The sequence below is a fragment of the Athene noctua genome, chromosome 17, assembly GCF_965140245.1.
Source record: "Athene noctua chromosome 17, bAthNoc1.hap1.1, whole genome shotgun sequence".
NCBI classification, from domain to species: Eukaryota; Metazoa; Chordata; class Aves; order Strigiformes; family Strigidae; genus Athene; species Athene noctua.
In genome coordinates, this window is record NC_134053.1 from 12,527,527 (window position 1) to 12,549,931 (window position 22,405).

General features: G+C 47.5%; 1 protein-coding gene across 4 annotated transcripts in view; it reads left to right on the forward strand.

The window, feature by feature from the left end:
- The window catches only part of PXN (paxillin), a 47,364-nt gene that overhangs the window by 20,919 nt on the left and 4,040 nt on the right, over nt 1-22,405 (forward strand). Inside the window, exons 2-12 of one of the 4 annotated variants that reach the window (XM_074920942.1) lie at nt 4,690-4,916; nt 5,394-5,509; nt 7,449-7,588; nt 7,961-8,162; nt 8,699-8,834; nt 16,051-16,458; nt 17,055-17,135; nt 19,316-19,486; nt 19,831-20,004; nt 20,568-20,649; nt 21,002-21,150. In XM_074920942.1, the coding sequence (XP_074777043.1) occupies nt 4,690-4,916; nt 5,394-5,509; nt 7,449-7,588; nt 7,961-8,162; nt 8,699-8,834; nt 16,051-16,458; nt 17,055-17,135; nt 19,316-19,486; nt 19,831-20,004; nt 20,568-20,649; nt 21,002-21,150 (1,886 nt within the window). Of the gene's footprint in view, nt 1-4,689; nt 4,917-5,393; nt 5,510-7,448; nt 7,589-7,960; nt 8,163-8,698; nt 8,835-13,380; nt 14,571-15,263; nt 15,518-16,050; nt 16,459-17,054; nt 17,136-19,315; nt 19,487-19,830; nt 20,005-20,567; nt 20,650-21,001; nt 21,151-22,405 lie in introns of those variants that run through there. The other 3 variants (XM_074920944.1, XM_074920945.1, XM_074920943.1) reach the window with 3 other exon arrangements.

Consider the following 22,405-nt stretch of genomic DNA (forward strand, 5'->3'; position numbering starts at 1 on the left):
CCCTGAAGCAATGCAGTTGGTATTAAGGGCCACTTACACATATCTAATGTATATGCAGGGCTGTGTGTGGGATTTGAAGACCAGAATCCCAGAAACCTCATAGTTAATAACGAGTTTTGGCAAAAGGTTGGGGAGAGGGGGGCAGATCAGTGCACCTGGACCTCCAGATGTCTTGGAGTGCTTTATAGCAGTAAAGGTATCAAACGTCATATCATTCTTTAATTGTCTCTCCTCCACGGTTTTTCTGTAGAAAAAAACACTTGAATGTGAACACAAATGTCCTCGCATATTGGGGAGGATCTGGTTTGAGTAGTTCCTGGCCTGAATGTGATTTCAATGGAGCATGTAATTTTTGGGTTGCCCAGTGGAGGGAGGACTGCGTCCTTCTGTGCCTCTGTCTCATGTTTGCATGCAGCTTTACCGGGTGCTGGGGCGAGTTACCTGAGCCGGTGGCACGCTCATGTTGAGAGGCGCTGTGCTGCAGGGAGTTGGGGTTGTATCAGCTGTGTGACTACACCAGCACAGTGATGACAAGCAGGAGTGTCTGGGTTGGTGGTGTTTTAGCAAACATCCTTCACTCTTCCACACCCCACTGAGCAGCATGCTGTTAATGGAGTGGAAAATAGAAATTTCTAGATTCATAGCCCATGCCTGTGGGTCGGCTGAGCCCTACTGAGTCTTTGGAAACTGGACTGTGTGATTCCGCTCTGTCCACTTGCCTGTGAGTTGATGTTTTGATGTTCTTGTAGGGGTGAGAGTGGAAGGAGGGGTGATCCTGTGGAGGAGCAACAGCTTGAAGATCTAGCATAAGCCTGTCTGGTTTACTTTATTGCTACAAAATGGTTAAATCCTCTAGAGATAAATGAATTTCTGATCTTTTAACCTTGAGACATTCTGCCTCCTAAAGCTGTGTCTGCAGTATTTGAGATAGTATTTGGGGCAGCAGTAAAACCGGGGAGGTCAGTGTGTGTGGTTGCCTCCAGAGTGCTGGGCCATAGCCCCTGAGATGCTGCAGCGTGTGCTGGTGTGGAGGCACATCCCCGTGGGGAGATACAACACACGGGGCACTGGCAGAAAGTTTCTGCGTGCCCAGAACAGGGACGGGTTCCCGGCTCTTGCAGGGGTGAACAAGGGAGGTGAAGTTTCTGCCAAGCTGGCCGTTGCTGTCGGGTTCCTGGGTCCCTGTAAGGATGCAGCGGTGCCCTCTGGCCGGTGGCTGTGTGAACTGCTCCGCCTCGGTGCGCGGGGGTGATCCAGTCAACCGCTTCCTGCGGGCTGGGAGGGACTAACTGGTTGATTTACACCTCCTGCAGCACTGTCCCTCAGGAGTCGCCTTGGGAAGGAACACTTCATTACCCAGTGAATCGATCGAACCTTTAATATTTCTATTTAAGTATTTAATTTTCTGTTTAAGGAGCGGTCACTGTAGTGATCTCTACCCTTGTGGCATGAGGTGCAGCACTGCACAAAGCACAGCATCTTCGTTACAGTTCATCAGGTTACAGCTGTCTGGTCCAGAGTGTGAAAGAAAGAGTGATGCATTTTTTTTCCCCCTTAATAAATCTCCCTTCTTTTCCATCATCTCTTATCTCACGTTGTCTTCTGGTAGCATTAAAAAGTTGTACAAATCTTAAATGATTTGGGACCTCTTGGGCTGAGGTGCTGCATGGAAAACAAAAGGTTCATCCCTTTGGTTGGGTTTTGACAGTCTTTGGGACTGCAGCTTCCTTAGGTTGAGCTCCAAGGCAGTGATTTGCAGAGTCGTTTGCCTCTCGCAGGATGAAGCCCCGAAAGGTGGGGTGGACTCAGCCGGCACCGTGCCACCACCCTCCTCGGGGCACCTCTACTGTCCACGTTGGACAGGCACAGCTTCCCAGTCCAGCAGAACTTCAGGGAACTGTGGTGGCTGATGGAGTTGGATTGGAGAACAGGTTTTGTGGCTGGAAGCAGCAATGGGGATGGGCGGGAATGGGGAAGACCTTCCCTCTGTCGTGGCTGTGAGCTCGGAGGGGGCGGCTGGGGCGTGAGGAAGGGTGGACCCAGGGTCTGCAGAACATGGGGCGAGCAAGCACGAGGAGGGGTTCTTTGCCCCCATAAGCTGGTGTGTGAATGCCTGGCTTGCTCCTTTTCTTGTCCCACCGGGTGGTCTGGTGCCTTCTTGCAACTGCTTCGCTATCAGTTGTAAAGTTGAAGTGCAGTTTGGGTAACCGAGTGATTCCTCTCCAGCCTTTTCTCCTCCCTCAGCTGTTCCTCAGCTCTGCCTTGTTTGCTCAAGTCAGGAAGGGGGAGGGTATGGGGGAAGTTAATCATTAAACTGTAATGTCTTCTCCTTAACTCCTTCATAACCTGGGGGCAGAGTGCTCCTGGCATTTCCAGACTCCTCTTCTGCAGACTTGTAAAAGTAAACCCGTGAATCTAGCCGGATCGCTTCTGTGCCGTTAGTAAAAAGCAGTGGCTTTCTGTCCGATGGCTCATTCAGCAGAGTGCTGAGCCGAGGAGGTGATTCTGCGGCGACATGGTTACATCTGCCTGTCCTGCAGTGAGGGCTGGGGGTGGAAAAATTGGGTCCCCTCTGCAGGGCTGGAGGAGCCCAACACCCTCAGAGGATTTTCACTTCCTGGTGGAGTTTGATTTGCCTTTGTCATTGGTGGGGAGAAGCAAAAACCACACCTTCTCGGATAGCACTTCTCTTGGAGGTTGTGTGCAGGAAACCTCCAGTCATAGGACCTGCCAGGTTGAAGGAATTGCAGCTCTTCAGCAGTTCCCTTGAGGTATGTGCCTTTCACTCTGGAATCCACCAGCTGTTCTTTTGCTTAAAAAGAAGATTAAGTTCATTTTTTCCCAGCTGCAGAAAACTTGTATCTCTTTGGAGAATCTGCTTCTGGGGTATTTTGGCCCCTCTAGGAAGATGCCTGTGGCTTAAATGATTTGGAGCATCTTTTTGTCTAAATGAAAGGTGTATAGAGTTAATTTAATGCAGTGTTTAATTTGCTAATGGATGTATTCTGTTCTCTGAGGGAAATACTTTTTTTTTTTTTCCTTTTGTGATGCTTTGGTTTGTGGAAGAGAGTGAATATAAAAGCAGCACCTTCCTCATCTTGTAATGCATTAATACTGTCCTCCATTTGACCCTTTAATATATTGTCTTGAAGGGTTGCTAAGTGCCTTGGCTGATGTGGTCTGCTCTGCTCAGGAAGTGGCTTGGAGCTGGCAGGTGCCTGCCCTCTCGGAGCCGGTAGGCAGCCATTAGGGCGAGCAGTTGCTCTGTTGCTATTCTGGTGCCACCTGATAACTTCAGCTCCTTGTGACCCTGGTGGAGGATGCTGCGGGGTGGCTGTGCTCAGGCCGACCCCTCACAACCCAAACCTGAGTACCAAGTACCTGCTGTGTGTGTGAGGAGAAGGACAAATCCTGCTAACTGAGACTGCCTGAAGACAGTTGGGTCTGTGTGTGGGGGAGGGAGATCCAGGGGGTTACTGAGAGCCCCCCCTCTCCTAATGTTGCCAGAGTTGCGTTACTGTTGTCTGGCTGAATTCCACATCGCTAAAGGGACCTGCCAGGTATGTCCTGATGCTCTTATAATGGAGAGTGCTGATGTCCCTAGTGAACCAGCTCCTCCCTAATAGCCTTAAAGAGGTGTGCTAGAGCTTGCTGCCCCAGTGGAGGGCTGGGCACCCGGCCAGCGAGGCTTTCTTTGGAAAGTGAGTACAGTGCAGACCTGCAGTTGCTCACTGGAGTTTCCCCACCAGGGACTGCAGTGGGCTCTGCAGGGTGGGTTCACAGGACAGAAGGCCCAACAAGTCGGGATTTGCCTGTGAATCACTGCAGAAGAGTTCAGGGTTGGGGATGGGCAGAGGGTAGTTTGCAGGGAGAAATCCAGAAGGATGGGAATGCCGTTTCATGTCCCATCTCTGAGGGAGAGCATTTTTCCTGCGTTAAGATTTCTGAGAGATGCTGACTGTGTGACGTGGGTTCCTCTGCCTGGCATGAGTGATGGTGTTTCTAGCTGGTGGAAGTTTTTCTTCTCTTCAGGAATTTGTGAGCAGTCTCCACCCAGCAAGTTCAGAATTGTTTCCAGGAGAAGAAATGGCGTTTACCTGGCAGCCTCTGAAAACTAGTTAACTGTTTGTGTGATATACTGAGAGAGATTTTTGTTAGGAAAACTGAAACGCATACTCCTGCTGCACTGATGGACTCATTTGAAAGTTTCATGCTTCTTCCACTACCTTAGACTCTGGAGAAAACCCCTCCCGAGATCTTGTTTCCTGCAGAAAGCAGTGCCTGCGGCCACAGTAAATGACTCTGTGATGATGTGGGGCCTGTAATTAGTCTGTGTCGATATCCTGTTGCGAGTCGATCTCTGGGCAGGTTTCTCCTAGGCTGTTCTGCAGGGTGCAGTGAAACTAGCTGTTGGGTGGTTTTCCAGTTAAGACAAAAATCTGAGACTGACAGTTTTTCTGGCTGCTTTGTTACCTCTTGATGTTTTCTTTGTACTCGAAGTTTGATTAACCTGTTCGGTCCTGGGCTGCAGTAATGTTTTTCAGGGCATTTAGTAGATTGCTTAGATGAAGTCTTCCCAAAGACCTACGGTTACAGATATCCTGAATGAGATGAAAGAGAGAAAGCTGTAGCCCAGGATTTTACGATGTTGATGGGGATGTGTTTGTGGGTTTTTTTGCTTTCCTGCAGACGCCTTACTGGCAGACCTGGAATCCACCACCTCACATATCTCCAAACGACCAGTGTTTCTAACGGAGGAAACACCTTACTCCTATCCAACTGGAAACCACACGTACCAGGAGATTGCTGTGCCACCTCCAGTGCCCCCGCCGCCTTCCAATGAGGCCCTGAATGGCACTGTGATTGACCCCTTAGACCAGTGGCAACCCAACGTATCCAGATACGTCCACCAGCAAGTAAGTGAACGTGCATGCTTGTTTTGTTGGTGCAGTATTTCTTAAGGAGGTAGATGAGGGATCGGCAAGCACTGAGGATGTGTATGGCTGTGAACAGAGTTGGGAAATGCAGGGAGATGTGGGTTTTTAATAGAACTAGCTGGTCAGAGCAAAATGCAAAAAATAATTTGAAACCCGTTGTCACTGTTCCGACAAAATGATAGTGTGATGAGATTAGTGTTAGTCATCGTCTTGTACCCTGTGGAAAGCAGACTGTTTCCAGCACAGATCTGCGACTCATAGGCAAATCTGAAGCAAGTGGAGAAGAGTTGTTCCTGGTGTTGCTCGTCTGGTAGAGGCTGGCTTGGCTAGATAGCAGATTTTTTTTTTTTTCTTCTTCCTCTGGGTTTTGTTCTGCAGTATGTATGTGTGGGGCTGCAATGCAGTAGTATATTTGCTTTGTGTTCTCTGTTTCCAATGCAAGTCTCATTTCCACAGCCTCAGTCCCAGTCTCCTGTATACAGCTCTAGTGCCAAAAGCTCCAGTGCCTCTCTTCCTCGAGACGGGCTCAGCTCTCCTTCTCCCCGTGCCAGTGAAGAGGAACACGTTTACAGGTATCTTGTGTCTCTTAGAAGATAAGACTGACTCACAGCTTGAGCCTGCTGTGGCTCAAGCTGCCTTCTGTAAATGGAAGCAAACACTGCTCCCTGTGTATGTTATGTTGCCCTGTGTCAGTTTTGATTACCTCTTTTGTAAGACACCACTGTACCTTTCATACTCACTTCAAACATCGACCCAGCCTTTTGATTTGCTCAGCTGCAGATGAGCCTAAGGCTCCATCAGACAGAAAAGGATCTGGATTGTGTTGTGAAGGATATGATCCAGAGACAGGTGAAAAATCCATCCCCTTGTTAAGCAGCACAAAAATTCTGTAGGAAGTGGGTGGCCTTTGGGTCAGGTATCCTGGGGAACTCAGTAACTTGTGGCATAGCAGCATGTGCAGTAACTTGAATTTTGAACTGCTTAAAACTTTCATCTTGTTAGATGACAGGTAGATAATGAGTTTATACTCACAAAGGCAGCTGCTCTTACACTGAGAGGTTGTTCTTACAATGATAGCCTGTGCTGTAGGACAGACCCTTCTGTTGACATGGGGCTGAGTGAGGAAGAGGCTGTCAGAATTCCATCTCTGATGGCCCTCTAGAGCTCACTCTGTCCTGGGTACCTTTTTACATTGTGGAGACTGGTGTTACTCTGGTGCTGTGTTCTAACCATGTCCAGCTCTTCCTGTTGAGCTTTCAGCCAAACTAATTCTGGTTAGAGGCAGGCATATCCAGAGATGGCCCAACGGAGTCAGTAATTGCAATTTTTTCAGATGACTGTATGCAATTAGTACAAAATCGAGGTAATTACAGCCATAAGTCCTCCTGTACAAGGGTCTGGCATGGCTTGGTTCTGGTTTGAATTGTAGCTTGTGTGCTTAGCTTGGGATGAAGTATGCCCTCCTCAGATTGCATTTATGGATTTTTTTTTTTTTTTTTTTTTTTGTCTGAAGAAAAAGATAATAACTGCCCTTATGGAATTTCATACTTGTTACTGGTATGACAGGTGTCAGAGTCCTAAAGCCTGTAACATATTAACTCTCTGAGCACGATGTGGTGGTGTGCACAAGCCAGAAGTTCCCATTTTGGATTTGGAAAATATCTTTTTGATGAAATAGGAACCTCTAGAGCATTAGAAGTTGTTTCTTCTTTTGTAAAACTAGGAGAAAATAATTTCTCTGCCACTGACGACAGGAGGACTGTTATTACAGTGTAATTACTATAAAAATCACTACATTGGTGCTAGGTTTTGCTTTGAAACAGTTTTCGGTTGTGTGTGGTAAATGGGATCACCCACATAGGGTAAGCAATAATTACAGCTAGTGTTTTATACACACTTGTGCACAGGTACACTTCTTTCAAGGCTTGTGTATTTAACATAGTAGAGAACAGTTTCAAATTACTTTCTTATAAATTGATTAGAGGTCCCCAAACTAAAGGCTTGAGGACTTGAAAAGAGACCTTGAGTGCTGCAAGAGGCTACCACATAACCTGCTGCTCTTGACGTTTTGTTGACAGCTTGAGGACTGTACTTTTCTTCTTTCTCCAGTCTGTGCTAGCCCTGCATTCCCTTCCTTCAGGGGGAGGATTTTGCTATTTGGTGTAATGTCAGCAGAAACAAGTAATTTTTCTGTGTGTGAGCTGATGGTTCTGCTGCTGTTCTGTGTGCCTTGGATCTGCAGATGGTTGATTCTTTGCTACAGCACACAGTCCTAAAATCTGAGACCCTGTCCATCAATGCTATTTCTTTGTAACTGACAACTGAAGATGTGGCTGAGCAGTGGCTGTTGTAGTCACTTCACAAAGCCACATCTTCTTTTCCCCAGAGCTAAAAGTGTCAGCTTGAAAAGAATACAGTACATGTGGAAACTTTGTGAACCTAATGTAAGTTTCCCTCCATCCTTCTACTGTGTCTTAACATAGAAGTTTCACATTTCCCTTTTATCTTTAGTTTCCCAAACAAGCAGAAGTCTGCAGAACCATCTCCCACAATGACCAGCTCCTCTCTGGGCAGCAACCTCTCAGAACTGGACAGACTTCTTCTGGAACTGAATGCCGTTCAACATAATCCCGCCAGCGGCTTCCCAGCAGGTAAGGAATAGCAAGATACTTGGTAGGAGTGGTTAGTTTGATTCTCAAAACAGTATCTTGCTTTTCCCTTCTAACGTCCTCACTGAGGGAGACCCCTCCAGCGCCTGATCAAAGATTCATTTAATATGGGTAGGATCTCTCGAGGTCTGTGGTGCAGCATCCTGCTCAAAGCAAGGCTGACTTCAGAATTGGGCGAACTAAAGTTTTGAAGTTAGATTAGGTTGCTCAGGCACTTACATTGTTAAGTTCTGAATATCCTCAAAGATGGATGTTCCATAAGATTTCTGGGCAATTTGTTGCTCTTGCCTGTGATTAGCATGTATGTATGGATCTAAGGGTCTGAATGACTCTTTTCTGCTCCTCTTTCTCAAGATGAAGCCAGCAGAAGCCCATCACTGCCCAGTGTGACTGGATCTCACTATGTTGTCCCAGAGAGCAGCAGCTCTGTGGGAGGGAAGGCTGCTCCCCCTACAAAAGAAAAGCCAAAGCGAAATGGTGCACGTGGGATTGAAGATGTGCGTCCCAGTGTGGAGAGCCTGCTGGATGAGCTGGAGAGCTCTGTGCCAAGTCCAGTGTGAGTGGTGTGTTGGTGGTTGGTGGCTTGGGTGGGGTGGCACAGACTCTTGTGAGAATAGTGACTGTAGTGTAGGGACAGATGCTGCAGGAGAGTGACAGACAGAAGATGGGCTTTATCTAAAGGGTTTGAAACCAAGCAAGTGCATGAAGATGCTGATACTCTTTTGTCTACTTGTAATGTGATGTGTACTTTTTCATACAGAAGAGGTGGATTGTTCAGACTCAGATTTATAGATGATCACAAACACCCACTGTCTGACAAAATAAATGTGTGGTCATCATCTGTTTCCTAATGGATGGGGGGGGGGGGGGGGTGAGTGTGTGTACAAACTCATGTTAGACTTGGCAGAGAGACAGGGTCTGTCTGTGTTGTGGAAGCCGGGTCTGCAGGAGGGCTGGCCAGGGTGGACACTGCTGATGAAACTCATCATGCTGTGCTTTCCTGGGGGAGCAGTGGGACTTTCAGTCTAGGAGTGCTCTCTTAGGCTTAAATGCACTTTTTTTTTTTCTTTTTTTTTTCCCTCCCCTTGCCAGCCCTGCAATCACTGTGAGCCAAGGTGAGGTGAGCAGCCCCCAGCGGGTCACCGCCAGTCAGCAGCAGACCCGTATATCTGCTTCTTCAGCTACACGAGAACTGGATGAGCTGATGGCATCTCTCTCTGACTTTAAGGTAACCTATCATGACAACTTAATCCTTCATCTTGTCCCTCCCCACCCCCAGACTCTCTTGCCCATTAGCCACACCTGTTGACCTTGTTTAGTCTCCAGAATGCCCTCTTTACCTCTCAAACTTGCTCTGAGAAACTTCTTGTGGTGGTATTTGTGCTGTAGGTGTTCCTGACTGCTATAAATTCTCATCACTGGCAGAGTAAGGCAGTTATGGGATCTGTTTTTCCTTCAGTTCTGCAGTTCGTCTGTTTGTCAAAGATAATGAGCAATGTACTGCTCAGTACAGGGTGAATTATTTTTCTGTGCTACAACTTAACAAGTAGTAAGGGAGCATGGGACACCAGTCTGCTTACTGACAGAGACCAGGCTCCTCTGTTCTGTGGGATGACCCTCCTCTTTGGAGCGTATTTTTACCCTGATGTACTTTTCCCAAGGAGGATCTTCCAGGCATGTGGTGTGAGCATTGAAGCCTTTGCATCAGGCAGCTGGAAACTTCAAAGGTTTCCATCTTAAAACAATATCTCTTATTCACCTCAAAGTGGGATTAAGTCTGAGCTTCTTGTGGGTGCAGAGGATGGCAAATACTATTCAGAATCTTGTTTGGAAATCGAACTATTGTGTTGGAAAAGAACTGCTACTTCAGTCACAAGTAGCACATACAAATTCCATAATAGGATAAGCTCAGGAGTAACTTGCCTGTGGTCATCTTCATACGTGGAGCACTTGGCATACGTACTTGGGTAAATTGTTCTTTTATTTGTATCTGTATGTTATCATTCCTGCACTAGATGATTAGCTGTGGAGCTTATTTTCATGAGACTTCATTTACCCGTAATCATAGCAAAATGAAAAATATTTTCTCTTCTTTCTACTTTCATCTGCTTTGCTTATAGCCTTACTGAATTATTTAATTGAATTTGTTCTGAGAGAGGTAGAGAAAGCAAATACCTAATATAGTCTCTGTCGTCATTGTTGGGTTTGCCTTTCTTACATGCACATGCAAGTCTGCTTTCTAATTCTAAAGAAGTTCCTAACTCTGTTTTTTCCTCACATGGAAGATTCTGCTGATGCTTGGTGCTTCTTGCCTGTGCTGAACTCCATCTTCTCCTACCATGACTGTAGGTGGGGCAGCGAGAGCTGAGGAGAGGTAGACAGGACATTCAGTGGCAGCTTTGCTGTTTGTTGTTCTGTCTGTGCTCTGTGCCCCTATTCATGTGAGCACTTTTGATGTGTGCTCTGGGTTTCACGGAGGTTGTTACAATACCCAGAGTTTTGACTAAGTGTGTGAGTTCACACATTGCTGGGAATGAGCATGCACGCTCTGCAGCACTTCGCTTGCCTTGCACTTGCTAGAATTGCATTCAGTCTGCTATTTCTGGCACAAGTACTTCATTTTGTAAAAATATAGGAGTTACTCACTGTTTTCTCTAGACTTACTGTAGTGTGTGTTTAGTCAACTGCAAATATTGACACCTTAGCGTTGCCTTTTTCCTCCATATTAGGTCCTAGGCTAGAGTGCAGGATATCCACAAATGTCTGTGCAGCCTGGTTGAAAAAACTGTGAAGTTGGAGAAGAGTTCCCGCCTGTGCTGCTGGCATACCCTGCCTTGTTCCTTCCACATGCTGTGGGAGCTTGAGAGCTATCACCTAGTGCCCCTGCTGCTTTTCTCAAGGCTCAGAAAACAAGCTCAGGGTGTGGTTGCTGCCACCAGCCTTTGCTCCTAGGTGAGCTCTTGGCAGCTGAGAATGACCTTGCCCAGCATAGGTTTTCCTTGCAAGATACAGGGAGGGGACATTTCTAAGTGTGGGTGTTCAAATGCTTTGCAGTCTTGCACAAAGATTTTTAGGACTCTTCTCAACTCCAATAAAACTTGCATGGCAGATATGAGCTGCTTTCTGTAATACTGCCTGCCTGCCTGGCTTAGTTTCTGGTTGGGCTCTGAGAGTAAGCAGAAATGCAGCGAGACTAAGATTTGGCCTTTATAAATACAGCACTAGTATTTTCATAGAGTCACAGAATCAGCTAGGTTGGAAAGGACCTTGAAGATCCTCCAGTCTAACCATTAACCTCACACTGACAGTTCCCAACTACACCAGATCCCTCAGCACTATGTCGACCCGATTCTTCAACCCCTCCAGGGATGGGCACTCCACCACCTCCCTGGGCAGCCCATTCTAATGCCTAACAACCCGTTCTGTAAAGAAATACTGCCTGACATCTAGTCTAAAATGCCTTTTCATGAGGCATTGAACTGATCTTGTCTAACCGTTCTTCCTGAAGCGCAAAGAGCGTGGCTTCTGTGATCATTTTCCTTTTGTTAATATTGTCATTGGCTGTTTTTAATCGTTACTTTACTTTTTCCTGTCCCCCAGGTTGCTTAATTTTCCCTTCAATCCTTGTTTGGTGTTACCTTCTGTGTTTGTGCCAACTAGTGGTGTTAGCTTGTCTGTAAAAATGAATTTCTAGTCTGTACCAGTAGCAGGATGGAAGAGAAGTGGAGTGTTTGCAAAGGTGGAAGATGAAAGGCTGTTCAAGTGCCAGACCTGTATGCGGTTGCAAGAAATAGGACAGAAAAACTGAGTATGATGTGTGACTAGTTGGAGTTGGTACAACTAGAAGTTGCATTAGGTGGGGGTGCAAGGAAACACTAATGTTTAATTTCCCTCATACCCCAGAGTAAAAGGTGCTATTACAGACTGATACATTATCCTTTTATCATCTTTTGCTCGCTTTAATGAGTTGGTCGTTCTTCTTGCTTACAGAATCCATTTGATTTTGCTTATCTAGCTCATCAGTCAGTGAGCACTAGATTGCTTAATGCACTTGTTTTGTCAACCTCTGCCATTTCTGTGTAATACGATGCCTGCTTACTGCATAGCTAGATGCTTGTATTTAACTCTTCTATTACTGATGAGTGTTTAACCGTTGCTCTTATTTTGGAGCTAGTATCTTTTTAATATGCTGAGAACACTTGCTTTTGAGCAAAATGGTAGTCTTGCCTTGAAAATGACTGACTTCTTTTTAGGATGTCTGGAAACTTAAGTGGGAACTGGGTTACTTTTACAGGGGCATCCACCTTAGGCAAAATACAGGGGAAACACAATACTGGGAAATTCCCTCGTTTGAGCCACTGAATGTACTTAGTACTTTTAACCTCTGCTGTGACTGTGGGCCTTGCTCTGCTACTCGAGGGAAGGAGCAATCTCTAAGAAATTGTGGTCCCCCATTGCTGCTCTTTTCTGAGCACAGTCTCCCTGTAGCACTACTGTTGTGACACACAAGTGTGTGTGTGCCAGCTCCTGACCCCTCGAGATGGTAGCAGCTTGAGTCAGCTGAAGGTATATGTCTCTTTAATTTTCTGGAAAATTTTGTACATGTTGTGATTAATTTTTATCCTTTTATTCGTGATAAGTATCTCAGAAAGGTAAATAGAGACTGAGATACTATACATGGGCTTAGGAAGTTATGTGCCCCACTATCTTAGATCATAAACATCTAACTTCTTGAGGCTTCTTTGGAAAATGTGACTTAAGTATCAGAGCAGGTCTTGAGAGCTCTTGGATTTGGAAATCCTCTGTGGATATGTTTATAAAACTGTTAGGGCTCAGCATTGGTCTTTGGTTGACTTGCTGTGTGAACTTGTCCAAGCCACTGTTTTGATTTTCCCTTTTTAAGAAAAATGATATCTCTTAGAGTTTTGCCAGGAACCACTGAAAATGGGGAAAGGAAGAACCATGATCTTTTGTTTTCAAAAGACCCTGTAAGTCAAGGAGAATGAAAAACTCTGTATCACTTGCTCTTGTTAGAGTGTATTTTGGATCAAAATGAATAGTGATTTTATTAGGATGTAAATGTGGACCCTTTGGCCTAAGGGAAAGAGGCTAATCTAGCCACCTAAGCAATGCTTACAAGGGCGTGGAGTGACTGACAGACTCGAATAGATTCAGAATGTGTCACATCCAAGGTGAGATTAGTGATGTGAATAGAACAAAGCCCATGTCATCTGTTCATGCTGTGAATGCCCTGAAGCTTTGTTTTCATTGCCATGAACTCAGCCAACTGGAGCATTTTATTAGTGTATCAAGAAGAAAATGTCATGCTTTGTTCTATTCATTGATTGCTTTTTTTTTTTCAGCTTTGAAATGTAAAATTTACATGTCTGACTATGAGTAAGTTAATGTGACCTTCACTCACAGTCTAGACATTCCTGGGTTTGTAGCTGGCTTCCCAGCGGTTGCTGCATGACCCCGTCACAGCCGCAGGTTAACACAGGAGCTATCACTTAGGAGGGAATAAGTAAAGGATTTTGGTGGCTGTAGAACTTAATCTCCTGTAATTTCATGTGAAGATCAGCACAATATCATACTGGTTCTGCTCTTTGATATCTCATTTTCCTTCCTTACTTTTGGAAGTAATGCTTTGGATCAACATGGCTCTTTGATGTGGAGGTTTGATTGCTATAATGCTTAATTCTTTGCTTTTTTTCTTCTCCTTACCTCTATCTCTATCTTTTTCTCCCCTTATTTCTTCTGTCTCCTTTTTGCAGACTAGTTCCACTATGTCGCTGATTTCTGAACCATCTCTAGAACCAGTTTCCAGTTCAGCAAGTGCAGCCTCCAGCAACACTCCTCACAGCTTAACAGCGCTATCTCGTTCCAAACACCCTTCTGCAAGTCACAGTGGGGACTCGGCAGTGCCAACATCTGCCCCCTCAGCAGTCCTCTGCACTGAGGCAGGCAGTAACACCGTAGTTCTGCCTACTTCAGGGCATTCTGCTGCTCCTCCACATATGCCCTGTTTGCCACAAATGGTCCCTGTGGCCCCACCATGGGTCTCTTCTGGTTCCGCTACTCGTGGGGAGCAGATGACCTCTGCAAGCTTGGTTTGGCCGAGCAGAAAGCCTGACCCTTCTATAAATGTTTTCCAGGCTGTGCCAGCTTCCAGTGTGGAGCTTCTGTGTAGATCTACTAATGTGGAGGCCCAAGGCCTAGAGAGTGGCTTGGTGAAAGAGACTGACAAGGAGCAGAGAACTGACTCCAAAATCTCAACTGTACAAATTTCAAACACTTTAAATGGTGAAGGGCGGGGGCAGGTACCTAAAAAGCTGGATCAGCAGGGAGCATTCAGGGACAGTTCAGCCCTTCCTTCCCAGGGCAGAAATGTGGAAACAGCTTTAGATGAGCTGTGGGCCCTGGAGCTGTCTGCACATGTGCCAGAGGTACATGCAAAGAATGACAGCATTTTGAATCCTGTGTATGAACCTTCTGTTGTGGCCCTGGATCGGTGGGATGTCTTCCCAGACACTAAAAACCAGTTGGGCTTTGTAGTGGAGCAAGGACAGGATCTAAAAGCTGAAGTACCACATGAAACCAAGGTAGATGCCTGTCCTGAGCTGGTCAGGAAGAGGCAGGGCAGAGAGAGAACTCCTAGGAAGGCAGGTACTGCTAACATGAACAAAGCTGGAGGAGACCAGGAAAATGAGCAGTTCAGAAGCTCTGCAGTCGCTCCAGAATCTCCTGAAAATGTCTGGAAAGCTGAATGGGATCTGCCATGCATCTCCAAACCACCCATTGAGAGGATTTCTGCATCAGGCCAGGCAGGCACTGAATGAATGTAGGAGTAGGATGAGTACTAGCTGGGACTGTTCTGACAGCGCACTAACGTGTTGTGTGTGGTGTGAGTGTGCCCAGACTCACCCACACTAACAGCACGCAGCTCTGAGCAGTGTTAGCAACAGCTGCACGTCATGGCGGTTTGAAATCCTCGGCTTTATCTTGTGGTCTCTTCTGCATGTCAGTCAGCAGCACAGAACATGGCAGTCTGTAGGGAATTCCCTGTGAAATGGACTTTTATTCCCTAACTGGGGTAATGTTCAGTCCACAGAGGCTTCTGAAAAGTTAAAGGGCTGTTTCACGCCACCGGAGGATGTTCCTGGCTTGGGTTGGCAGCTCCTCTGCTCTGCTGGCCTTTTTAGGTCTCGTTGCTGGAGCTGTTAGTGTTCCTTCCAGCGCTGGAAGTACGCTCTGTGCACCAGACATCTCTGACCAAGAGTCTTATGCCTGTAAAGGGCAAACACAGAGAGGCTGCTCTGTGTCCTTGTGATGCTGAGGCTTCTTCACAGCAACAACTCAGTGGAGTGGTCGTGCTGCACCTCCTATCTTGGCTTCCTGCTGGTTAATCTTTCCCTTCCTTTTCTAGACAGTTATTTTTGGCTGCTGTGATTATCCTTACGGGGTTTTTCCTTGCACTGACTCACTGTTCTGGGCTGTGCCAAGAAGAATTTTGGCATTGTGGAATAAATGTCATCACTCTTCTTGCTCGCAGTTGTCACTAATGGCTTGAGTTTGTGCTGTTGCATCTTGGGGCTTGCTCTGACATTGTTCTTCTCTGCTGATACTATTACCTTTGTCATTTAGATTAAATCTTTAATCAAGAGGACAAAAGAGACTTCGAATGTGCATCCAATGTATCGTGACCTCTCTCCAAGGCGTAAACTAGGTCCTGCCATATTTCACAAGACCAAGTCCCAAGATCGCTTGATTGAAGAGCTGCAGGACAGACTGGGCATCGCTAAACAGGAACAGGAAGAGTGGAAAAGCCAGGATGACTGGCTGACAGAGGGGGTCATTATCACTGTCAGACCCCAGGGGGAAGAGCAGAATGGTGGACAGCAAGTAGAGAAGGTAGAAAGCAGGGACATGTGCTGGGAATTTCCAGCATGTCCCTCTGTCCAGATAGCATTTAGTAGAGGTGCAGATTAAGTTTCTGAGTGTCCTAAGCAACACAAAATGAAGAACAAAGTCTCTCTACTAACCCTTGTCTGGCCTGAAAAGGGAACCAGCATGCAGGTCCTAGTTCTTGTGGTTTAAGAACTGCAGTGGGATCTGAGGGTGCTGGTGATGGTATCTGGGCAGTCTGCTGCTATCACATGTCAAGTGTCCATGTGCGGATTATTTTTAAAACCACACTGGGAAGTCTGTCATAGAGGTTTGCTTTGTTTTCCCCAGTACTGTACCTGTGCAGGAAGTTCTGGGTATAAGATGGTGCTTTTCTTTGAGCTACACAAAGAAGCACGTTTTCTAGTTCCCTTCTCTTTCTTGCTGCTTTTTCCCCTTAGATAAACATACTGGTAACAACCAGCTTTCCTGTTGCAGGAAGTGCTTGTTGGTTCCTCTTTGGGTTTATTCACCTTTCTTCTTCCTCCGTGTCTTTCTAGGTGGTTTTTCCTCCAGAATCCCCGCTCCCCCCAAGGAGGACAGTCTCTATTCCAGCCTCTCCCCCACTTCAGCCTTCCAAAGAAGCTGCAAAGACAGTCCCTGCTAATGTTGCTCCCTCTCATGCCTCTGGCCCTGCACCTCTCCTTCCACTCCCACCTCAGCCTTCCCATGTACCATCTACCCCAGCTCCTAGTCCAGTCTCCGCCTCTTCCTTCAGCTTGGCTCCCCAGCCTCTCTTCCAGTGGGAAACTTCTGATGATGATTATCACGAGCTTTCTGTTGTCGGCGCCCCTCCTTCTGAAGATCCTAGGCGTTTGTGTTCTCCCCAGACGTGGAACCTTAGCACCAAGACAGTTGTTTCTGTTGGCTGTCAGACTGAAGATGACTCTCTCTTCCCACAGATGCAGGCAGGCTTCTCTCTCTGGTTTGTTTTTTGAGCAGTGCTTTCCAGTCCAGCTATTGCTCCCAACTTGATAGCTCAATAGATGCAATGTTCAGGTAAAGGCTGATTCTGAACTGCTAGATAGGAAAGAGGACTCGTTTTGCAATATCTAATCCCAGCAGTGCCTGTGCAATAACCTGCTGGGGTGAGTGTGTGTGGTTCCTGTCTGTCCTGATGATCGCTTTGTGCAGCAGGGACTTATTTCCCTCTGAGGTGAAGAAGGCAGCTCTGAAACACAGGCTGCAGCTCTCCCTGCCACAATCTCTCATGGAGTGTGGAGAGTAAAAGATGACAAAATCTCAGTACTGGAAGGAGCAGATTAGCAGTTGTTCATGTGTTTGCACGTTCAGACAGGTGTCCACGATGCGAGTGGATTTTGGGGAGGAGATGTACGATCAAGAGCTGTTCTGCATGTCCCATCAGGGAAGGGCTGTAGCTTCAGGATGATGGGAAATCTTAATGACTATGAGCAGTGCAGTGGTGTGCAGTGTTACGTGTACAGGCAGTTCTCAAGCAGTGAGCAAGGAACCACCTTATATCTTGAACTGTTGTACTTTTCAGGTGACCTCTGCTCCTCCTCTCGTCCGCAGTGCCAATCTGCTGGCTGCTCATGCACCCCTGGGCCCCCCCACCCCTGAGAAGGCAGGAACTCCTTTCTGATTGCTCAGCATGGTGTGCTCTGCCCGTTGATGAGTGTGCTGCAGATGCTGCTGGGGTCTGCTCGGTGTAGATGATACCCTGTAGCGCATGGTTTGCTGCTCGTAGAGCTCCTAACTGAACTAGACTGATGGCACACCTCAGGGGTGAAAGGTGGGAATTGGAAGGGCCTTTGCATGATGAATTTATGTGGGTGCTGTGCCGAATGTCCCCTGTAAGCAGCAGGCGTTGTGTGCAGGAGATGGAAACAAACCTCTTTTGGGTGGGGACTGATCTGTGAGCTGTGGAGGAGGCTGGCTCGCCAGGCCGGGTACCAGGCACAGCGTGTGCAGGTGGCTGTGCCTGCACTGAGGTCACCTGTGGCTTGCAGGAGCCTGTGGTCCCTACAGGCAAGGGTGAAACGCTCCGTTGCTACGTGTTGAATTCATCTCACCTCCTTTCTCTCCAGATGGTATTTATCATTCGTGTGTGACATTTGTGCCTGCCCTGCCTGGTGGCTGCAAATCCCTTGGTAGAGTGAGAGAGGGAGATGCTTCTCTTGACATGGTCCAGCACTTTTCCTCCTGCTGTGCCATGCGGGAAGCCCTGGCTTTGTCCCGGGACTCTGGCCTGGCTTTGGGTACAAAGGCCTGCTGCCTCCCTCTGTGAGAACTCTCCTTGCAGTGGGGTGCTTTGGAGACGTTCACTGGTTAACCCTTTGGTAGGAAATAACTGCTGTGTGACAGGGGGTTTGTTTTAGGCTCAGAATGTTGGGGTGTGATGGTTCTGCTGTGTGTCTCTGGACTAGGAGAGGTTGTGAGTTAGGGGATGGCGGGGAGGAGGGGAAAAGCTGTGTGTTAGACTCCGTTGGGAGTCATGCTGCATGCAACATAAGGCTGAGGAGTATGTGTGTATGTGTGTGTGTAAAAACTTAAATTATGTCATGAGAATTTTTGTGGAAACAAGTAGAAACCAGGGTTTGTCATTGAGTGAACTAGTTGACTACAAGTACAGGACAGGGAATAGAACTCCTCCTGCAGCTGGAAGGGCAGGTTCTGCCAAGGCTCTGAAGCCTCTGAATTGTGTTCCTGCTCCCCTGGCTGTGCCAGCAGCGGGCTGGTGGGTTGTGCACAAGTGTAGATTATATGTCTGTTTTAATCTATCCTCTTAGTAAAAGAAAATGTGCTCCAGACCAGCATCTCAGGGAGGGACTTTTCTGGGTCTCTAAACCTGACAGTAGCTATTGCAGTGCTACGTCAGCTAAAATAATCTGCATTTCATTATTGTGGTTTGTCTGTAAAGGGGGGTTTGGTGGCCAAAGAGAACATACACTTATAAGTTCTGAACCTAAGTAAAACATTTCTCCCCCTCCTCTGGGAAGCCTTTCCAAGCTGTGTGTACTGTGGTGCTGTGAGTTTCAGAACATCCTCTGAGACAACTATCTTAATCCCTTTCCCTCCACCCCTGTGCATTTCCAGCTGTCCAACAATAGACGTGGCAGCCTTTCCGTTGCGGTCCTCTCTGCTAGGACTCTGCTGTGGATGCACTGCCCTCTCTATAGGTAAACAGCAGGCCGCTCCAAGAGTTATTTCCTTCCTGCTTCCAGTTGCTTAGCTCAGGCGTGGGGTGAGAGCCACCTGATGGGGGCAAAGGAGACTTGGCAAGAAGATCTGCAGAAAGTGGTGCAGAGGGAGGCGAAGGAAGAAGATGTTCTAGCTGAAAGGGTGGTAGGAGGAGGAGGAGAGGGATTTCTGTCAGAGAGGAGAAAGTGACAACAGAGAGAGAGCAACAACATAGAAATAGAGAGAGGTCAAGGGGAAGGGGCCTCTGGACAGTGTCTCTGCTTTGTCAGCTGGCCAGGAACTGATGAAATAAAAGATTTTTGGCAGAGGTTTAGAGAGTGCTGTACTGACTGCTTGGGATCTGCTGGTGACTTCTGCCGTGTGCCCAGTGAAGGAAAATCAAATCTTTGGTTCACAGCTCTGCTGTTATACATCCCAGGCTCTCTGCATGGCTCTGCATGAGCAGAAAACATGTGTGTACTTGATCCTGTCTCTCACAGGCTTCTGCTGTCTCCTAGCAATCTCCTGTCCGTCTCTACAGAGGAGCCACTGACAGCAACAGCAGGCATTTATCTTGGAAGCAGCAGCGCTTGCCTTACAGTCTTTGTTTTCTCTTCCCTGCAGTTCATGGCGCAGGGGAAGGCTGGGAGCAGCTCCCCTCCGTCCACAGCCTCCAAGCCTGGCAGTCAGCTGGACACCATGCTGGGAAGTCTCCAGTCTGACCTGAACAAACTGGGTGTTGCTACCGTTGCCAAAGGTGTCTGTGGAGCCTGCAAGAAGCCTATTGCTGGGCAGGTGAGTTGAAGGTGCTGTCTCATTGCTGAGTCTTGGGCTGCAGCTGGGAGTAATGGGGAGGGCTGTTTCGTGAGGCTGAAGAGACTGGAGATGCTGGAGAAACTGAAGTACTGTATTTATCCACTGGCTAGGTACGCTGTAAGCTCCTCCAGTGACCTCTACCCTGCCCTTGAGGGACTGCCCTCTCCTGAGATGATAGGTAATTCAGTTTTCATGCTACCCCAGTCCAGGGCTCACTTGAGTAGTAGAACTTGTCATTCTTGCTGACCTCCAGCTGGTATCTTGTCATGTGGTCTAGGGGAGAGGGAGATAGAGTTGTCCTTCATAATTTGTCTTGCCAACAGGTAGTTACAGCCATGGGGAAAACCTGGCACCCTGAGCACTTCGTCTGCACCCACTGCCAGGAGGAGATCGGGTCACGGAACTTCTTTGAACGGGATGGTCAACCCTACTGCGAGAAAGACTATCACAACCTCTTCTCCCCTCGCTGCTACTACTGCAATGGGCCCATCCTTGATGTGAGTTCCTTGGGGGGATTAAGGGTGCTGGCAAGGCGCTGCAGGCATGGATGTTAAAAACTCCACTTTACCCGTGTGTCCTGGATGGAAGATTTTGTTTGGGAACTTCTGTTTTTCCTTTGCCCTGCCTCTGAAAGGAAAACATCTTAGCCCAGTCAAATTTGTAACACTAGTGAGAGGAGTTAGTCCCTCTTGCCTTCACTGAAGCTCCTTCAGAACCCCACATAGCTCCATCACTCCAGTAATGATTCCTCAGTTTTTGTCTGTTGGTAGCTTGTAGTAACAGGCACCAGTGCTAGTCCTGAGAGCTGGACGAGGCCCTGTATAAGGGAGGAAGCAGTGTGTAAGATCCTTTTAGGGTAAAAAAAAAAAAGTGTGCAGTGGGGAAAGCCTGAATAAGCCAGAGGCAGGGGGAGAATTGACTCAGCTCTCTAACGGGCAGTCTATTTTAATGCATGCTCTTGTCAGTACCAACATTAATGTGTTCTTCCCCCCTATTCAGCCCCCCTTACCTCCAAGCTGAAGTAATCATTTACATGACTTGCACTTTGTCTTCTGAACAGAAAGTGGTGACGGCTTTGGACAGGACATGGCACCCTGAACACTTTTTCTGTGCCCAGTGTGGAGCTTTCTTTGGACCTGAAGGTATTACTGGTTTATGCAATCTCCTCCCTGAACTGTAGACAAGTGTGTAAGGCAGGGCTGCTGTTAGGGCACAGCCTGAGAGGTGCCTGGGGAGCTACTGAAGATGGAATTCCAAGGGATGTAGCTGTTTATGGGGGAAGGATGCTAGCAGTAGTTTCCTTTCCCCTCTGGAGAGGAAGGGTATGTGTGTGCCCGTGGGACAGGGAGGGCAGCAGACCAAGGGACAGCCACCGGCTGTGTGTGTTAGCAGGGGGAAGGATGACCCTACCCACACTGGTTACCCCGCAGAGCTTGGCTGGCCATAGGTAAAGATCAGGAGCTGATGCTCTTTGCCTCTCTTCTCCTTGGGCAGGATTTCATGAGAAGGATGGCAAAGCCTATTGCCGCAAGGACTACTTTGACATGTTTGCTCCCAAGTGTGGAGGCTGTGCCCGGGCTATCCTGGAAAACTACATCTCTGCCTTGAACACCCTGTGGCATCCTGAGTGCTTTGTCTGTCGGGTAAGAAACCCAAGGCCCTTCGCTGCTGCTGTACTAGCCCTCTCATTTCCACCCTGCAGGCATCTGCTCCCTTGTCAGGAAAAGGCGTCTGTGGGGTAGTGAAGGGCAGCCAGCCCCACAAGATAAAAACATGTCAGCAACCAAACACCTTCTTGTTCCTCTGCCTGTTTACATTAAACTTTCTAGCTGCTTTGCTCTTTCTGTTCCCAGCTGCAATTATGGGCTTCTGCAGCAGCTCACAGATAAACAGACATTTTCTGTGACCTTTAAATAATTGTAAGCTAAGCTTCTCTCCAAGCATTTGCTTCAGCAATCAGATTTTGAGGATCTTCCATGCTCCATCTGACAATGTAAACTAATAAGACCGACCTTGTTCAGACAAACATGTAAGTCAGTGAAATAGTGGCAGGCTCCATACAACACACATAATAAACAGGAATACTGCAGATTAAATGCTTGGCACTCTTTCAGAGAGCCTTGCAAATATTAACTCTTACAGGCCCCAAGAGATGAGCAGAATCAGCCAGTGTTTCCTAGAGTGGGAAAGAAAGGCAGAGACCAGAACAAACAGTAGAACCACAAGCTGCCTATTGCTGGTATGATGCTCAGAGCAGACTGTCACCATGCTGTTGGGATTGCCTGCCCAGAACTATCTGTGGCTCCCAGAATGGCATGTGGAGAGTGGAGGCAGGAGATAGCAGTCCTGTCTTTTCGGGGCTGGGGAGGGCTGTGCCTTATTGTGCAGAGATTGAGGCTTCTATCAGGCACTTCTGCTTTCCTTTCCCCCTGCTGCCACACTGCCTGTATCCGTGGGGCCAGCACTGATGCCTTCCAGGACACGAGACCGGATTCTCTTCCTGTTTTTGCTAAAGCAGAGTAGACTTTTCAGCTGTCCTGCTGACTGAGAAAGGAGACTATTGAACTAATTGTCAGCATTAGAAAAGTCTTGGACTCGCTGCAGGCAACTGCATTCGTCCTGATACTGAGAGTGTTTAGCTATCCATGGCTCCGTGTGCTCTTTGCTGGATTTCTGTGTACATGTTGGGGTCCAGCTGTGTGTGATACTGAGTGCCCTCTCTGGGGAAGAGGATGGTGTTGGGGCTGAGCAAAACCAGGATTCTGGAAATCTGTCTTGTCTGAGCCTTGCTGCTGATCTGCTCAGGAAATCTGGCAGTATCCTCGACTCTCCCCCACACCCTGCTGCCTCAGTTGCCCACTCGTACAAGGAGGGGAGTCTCCCCAGTCTTGTGGGGGT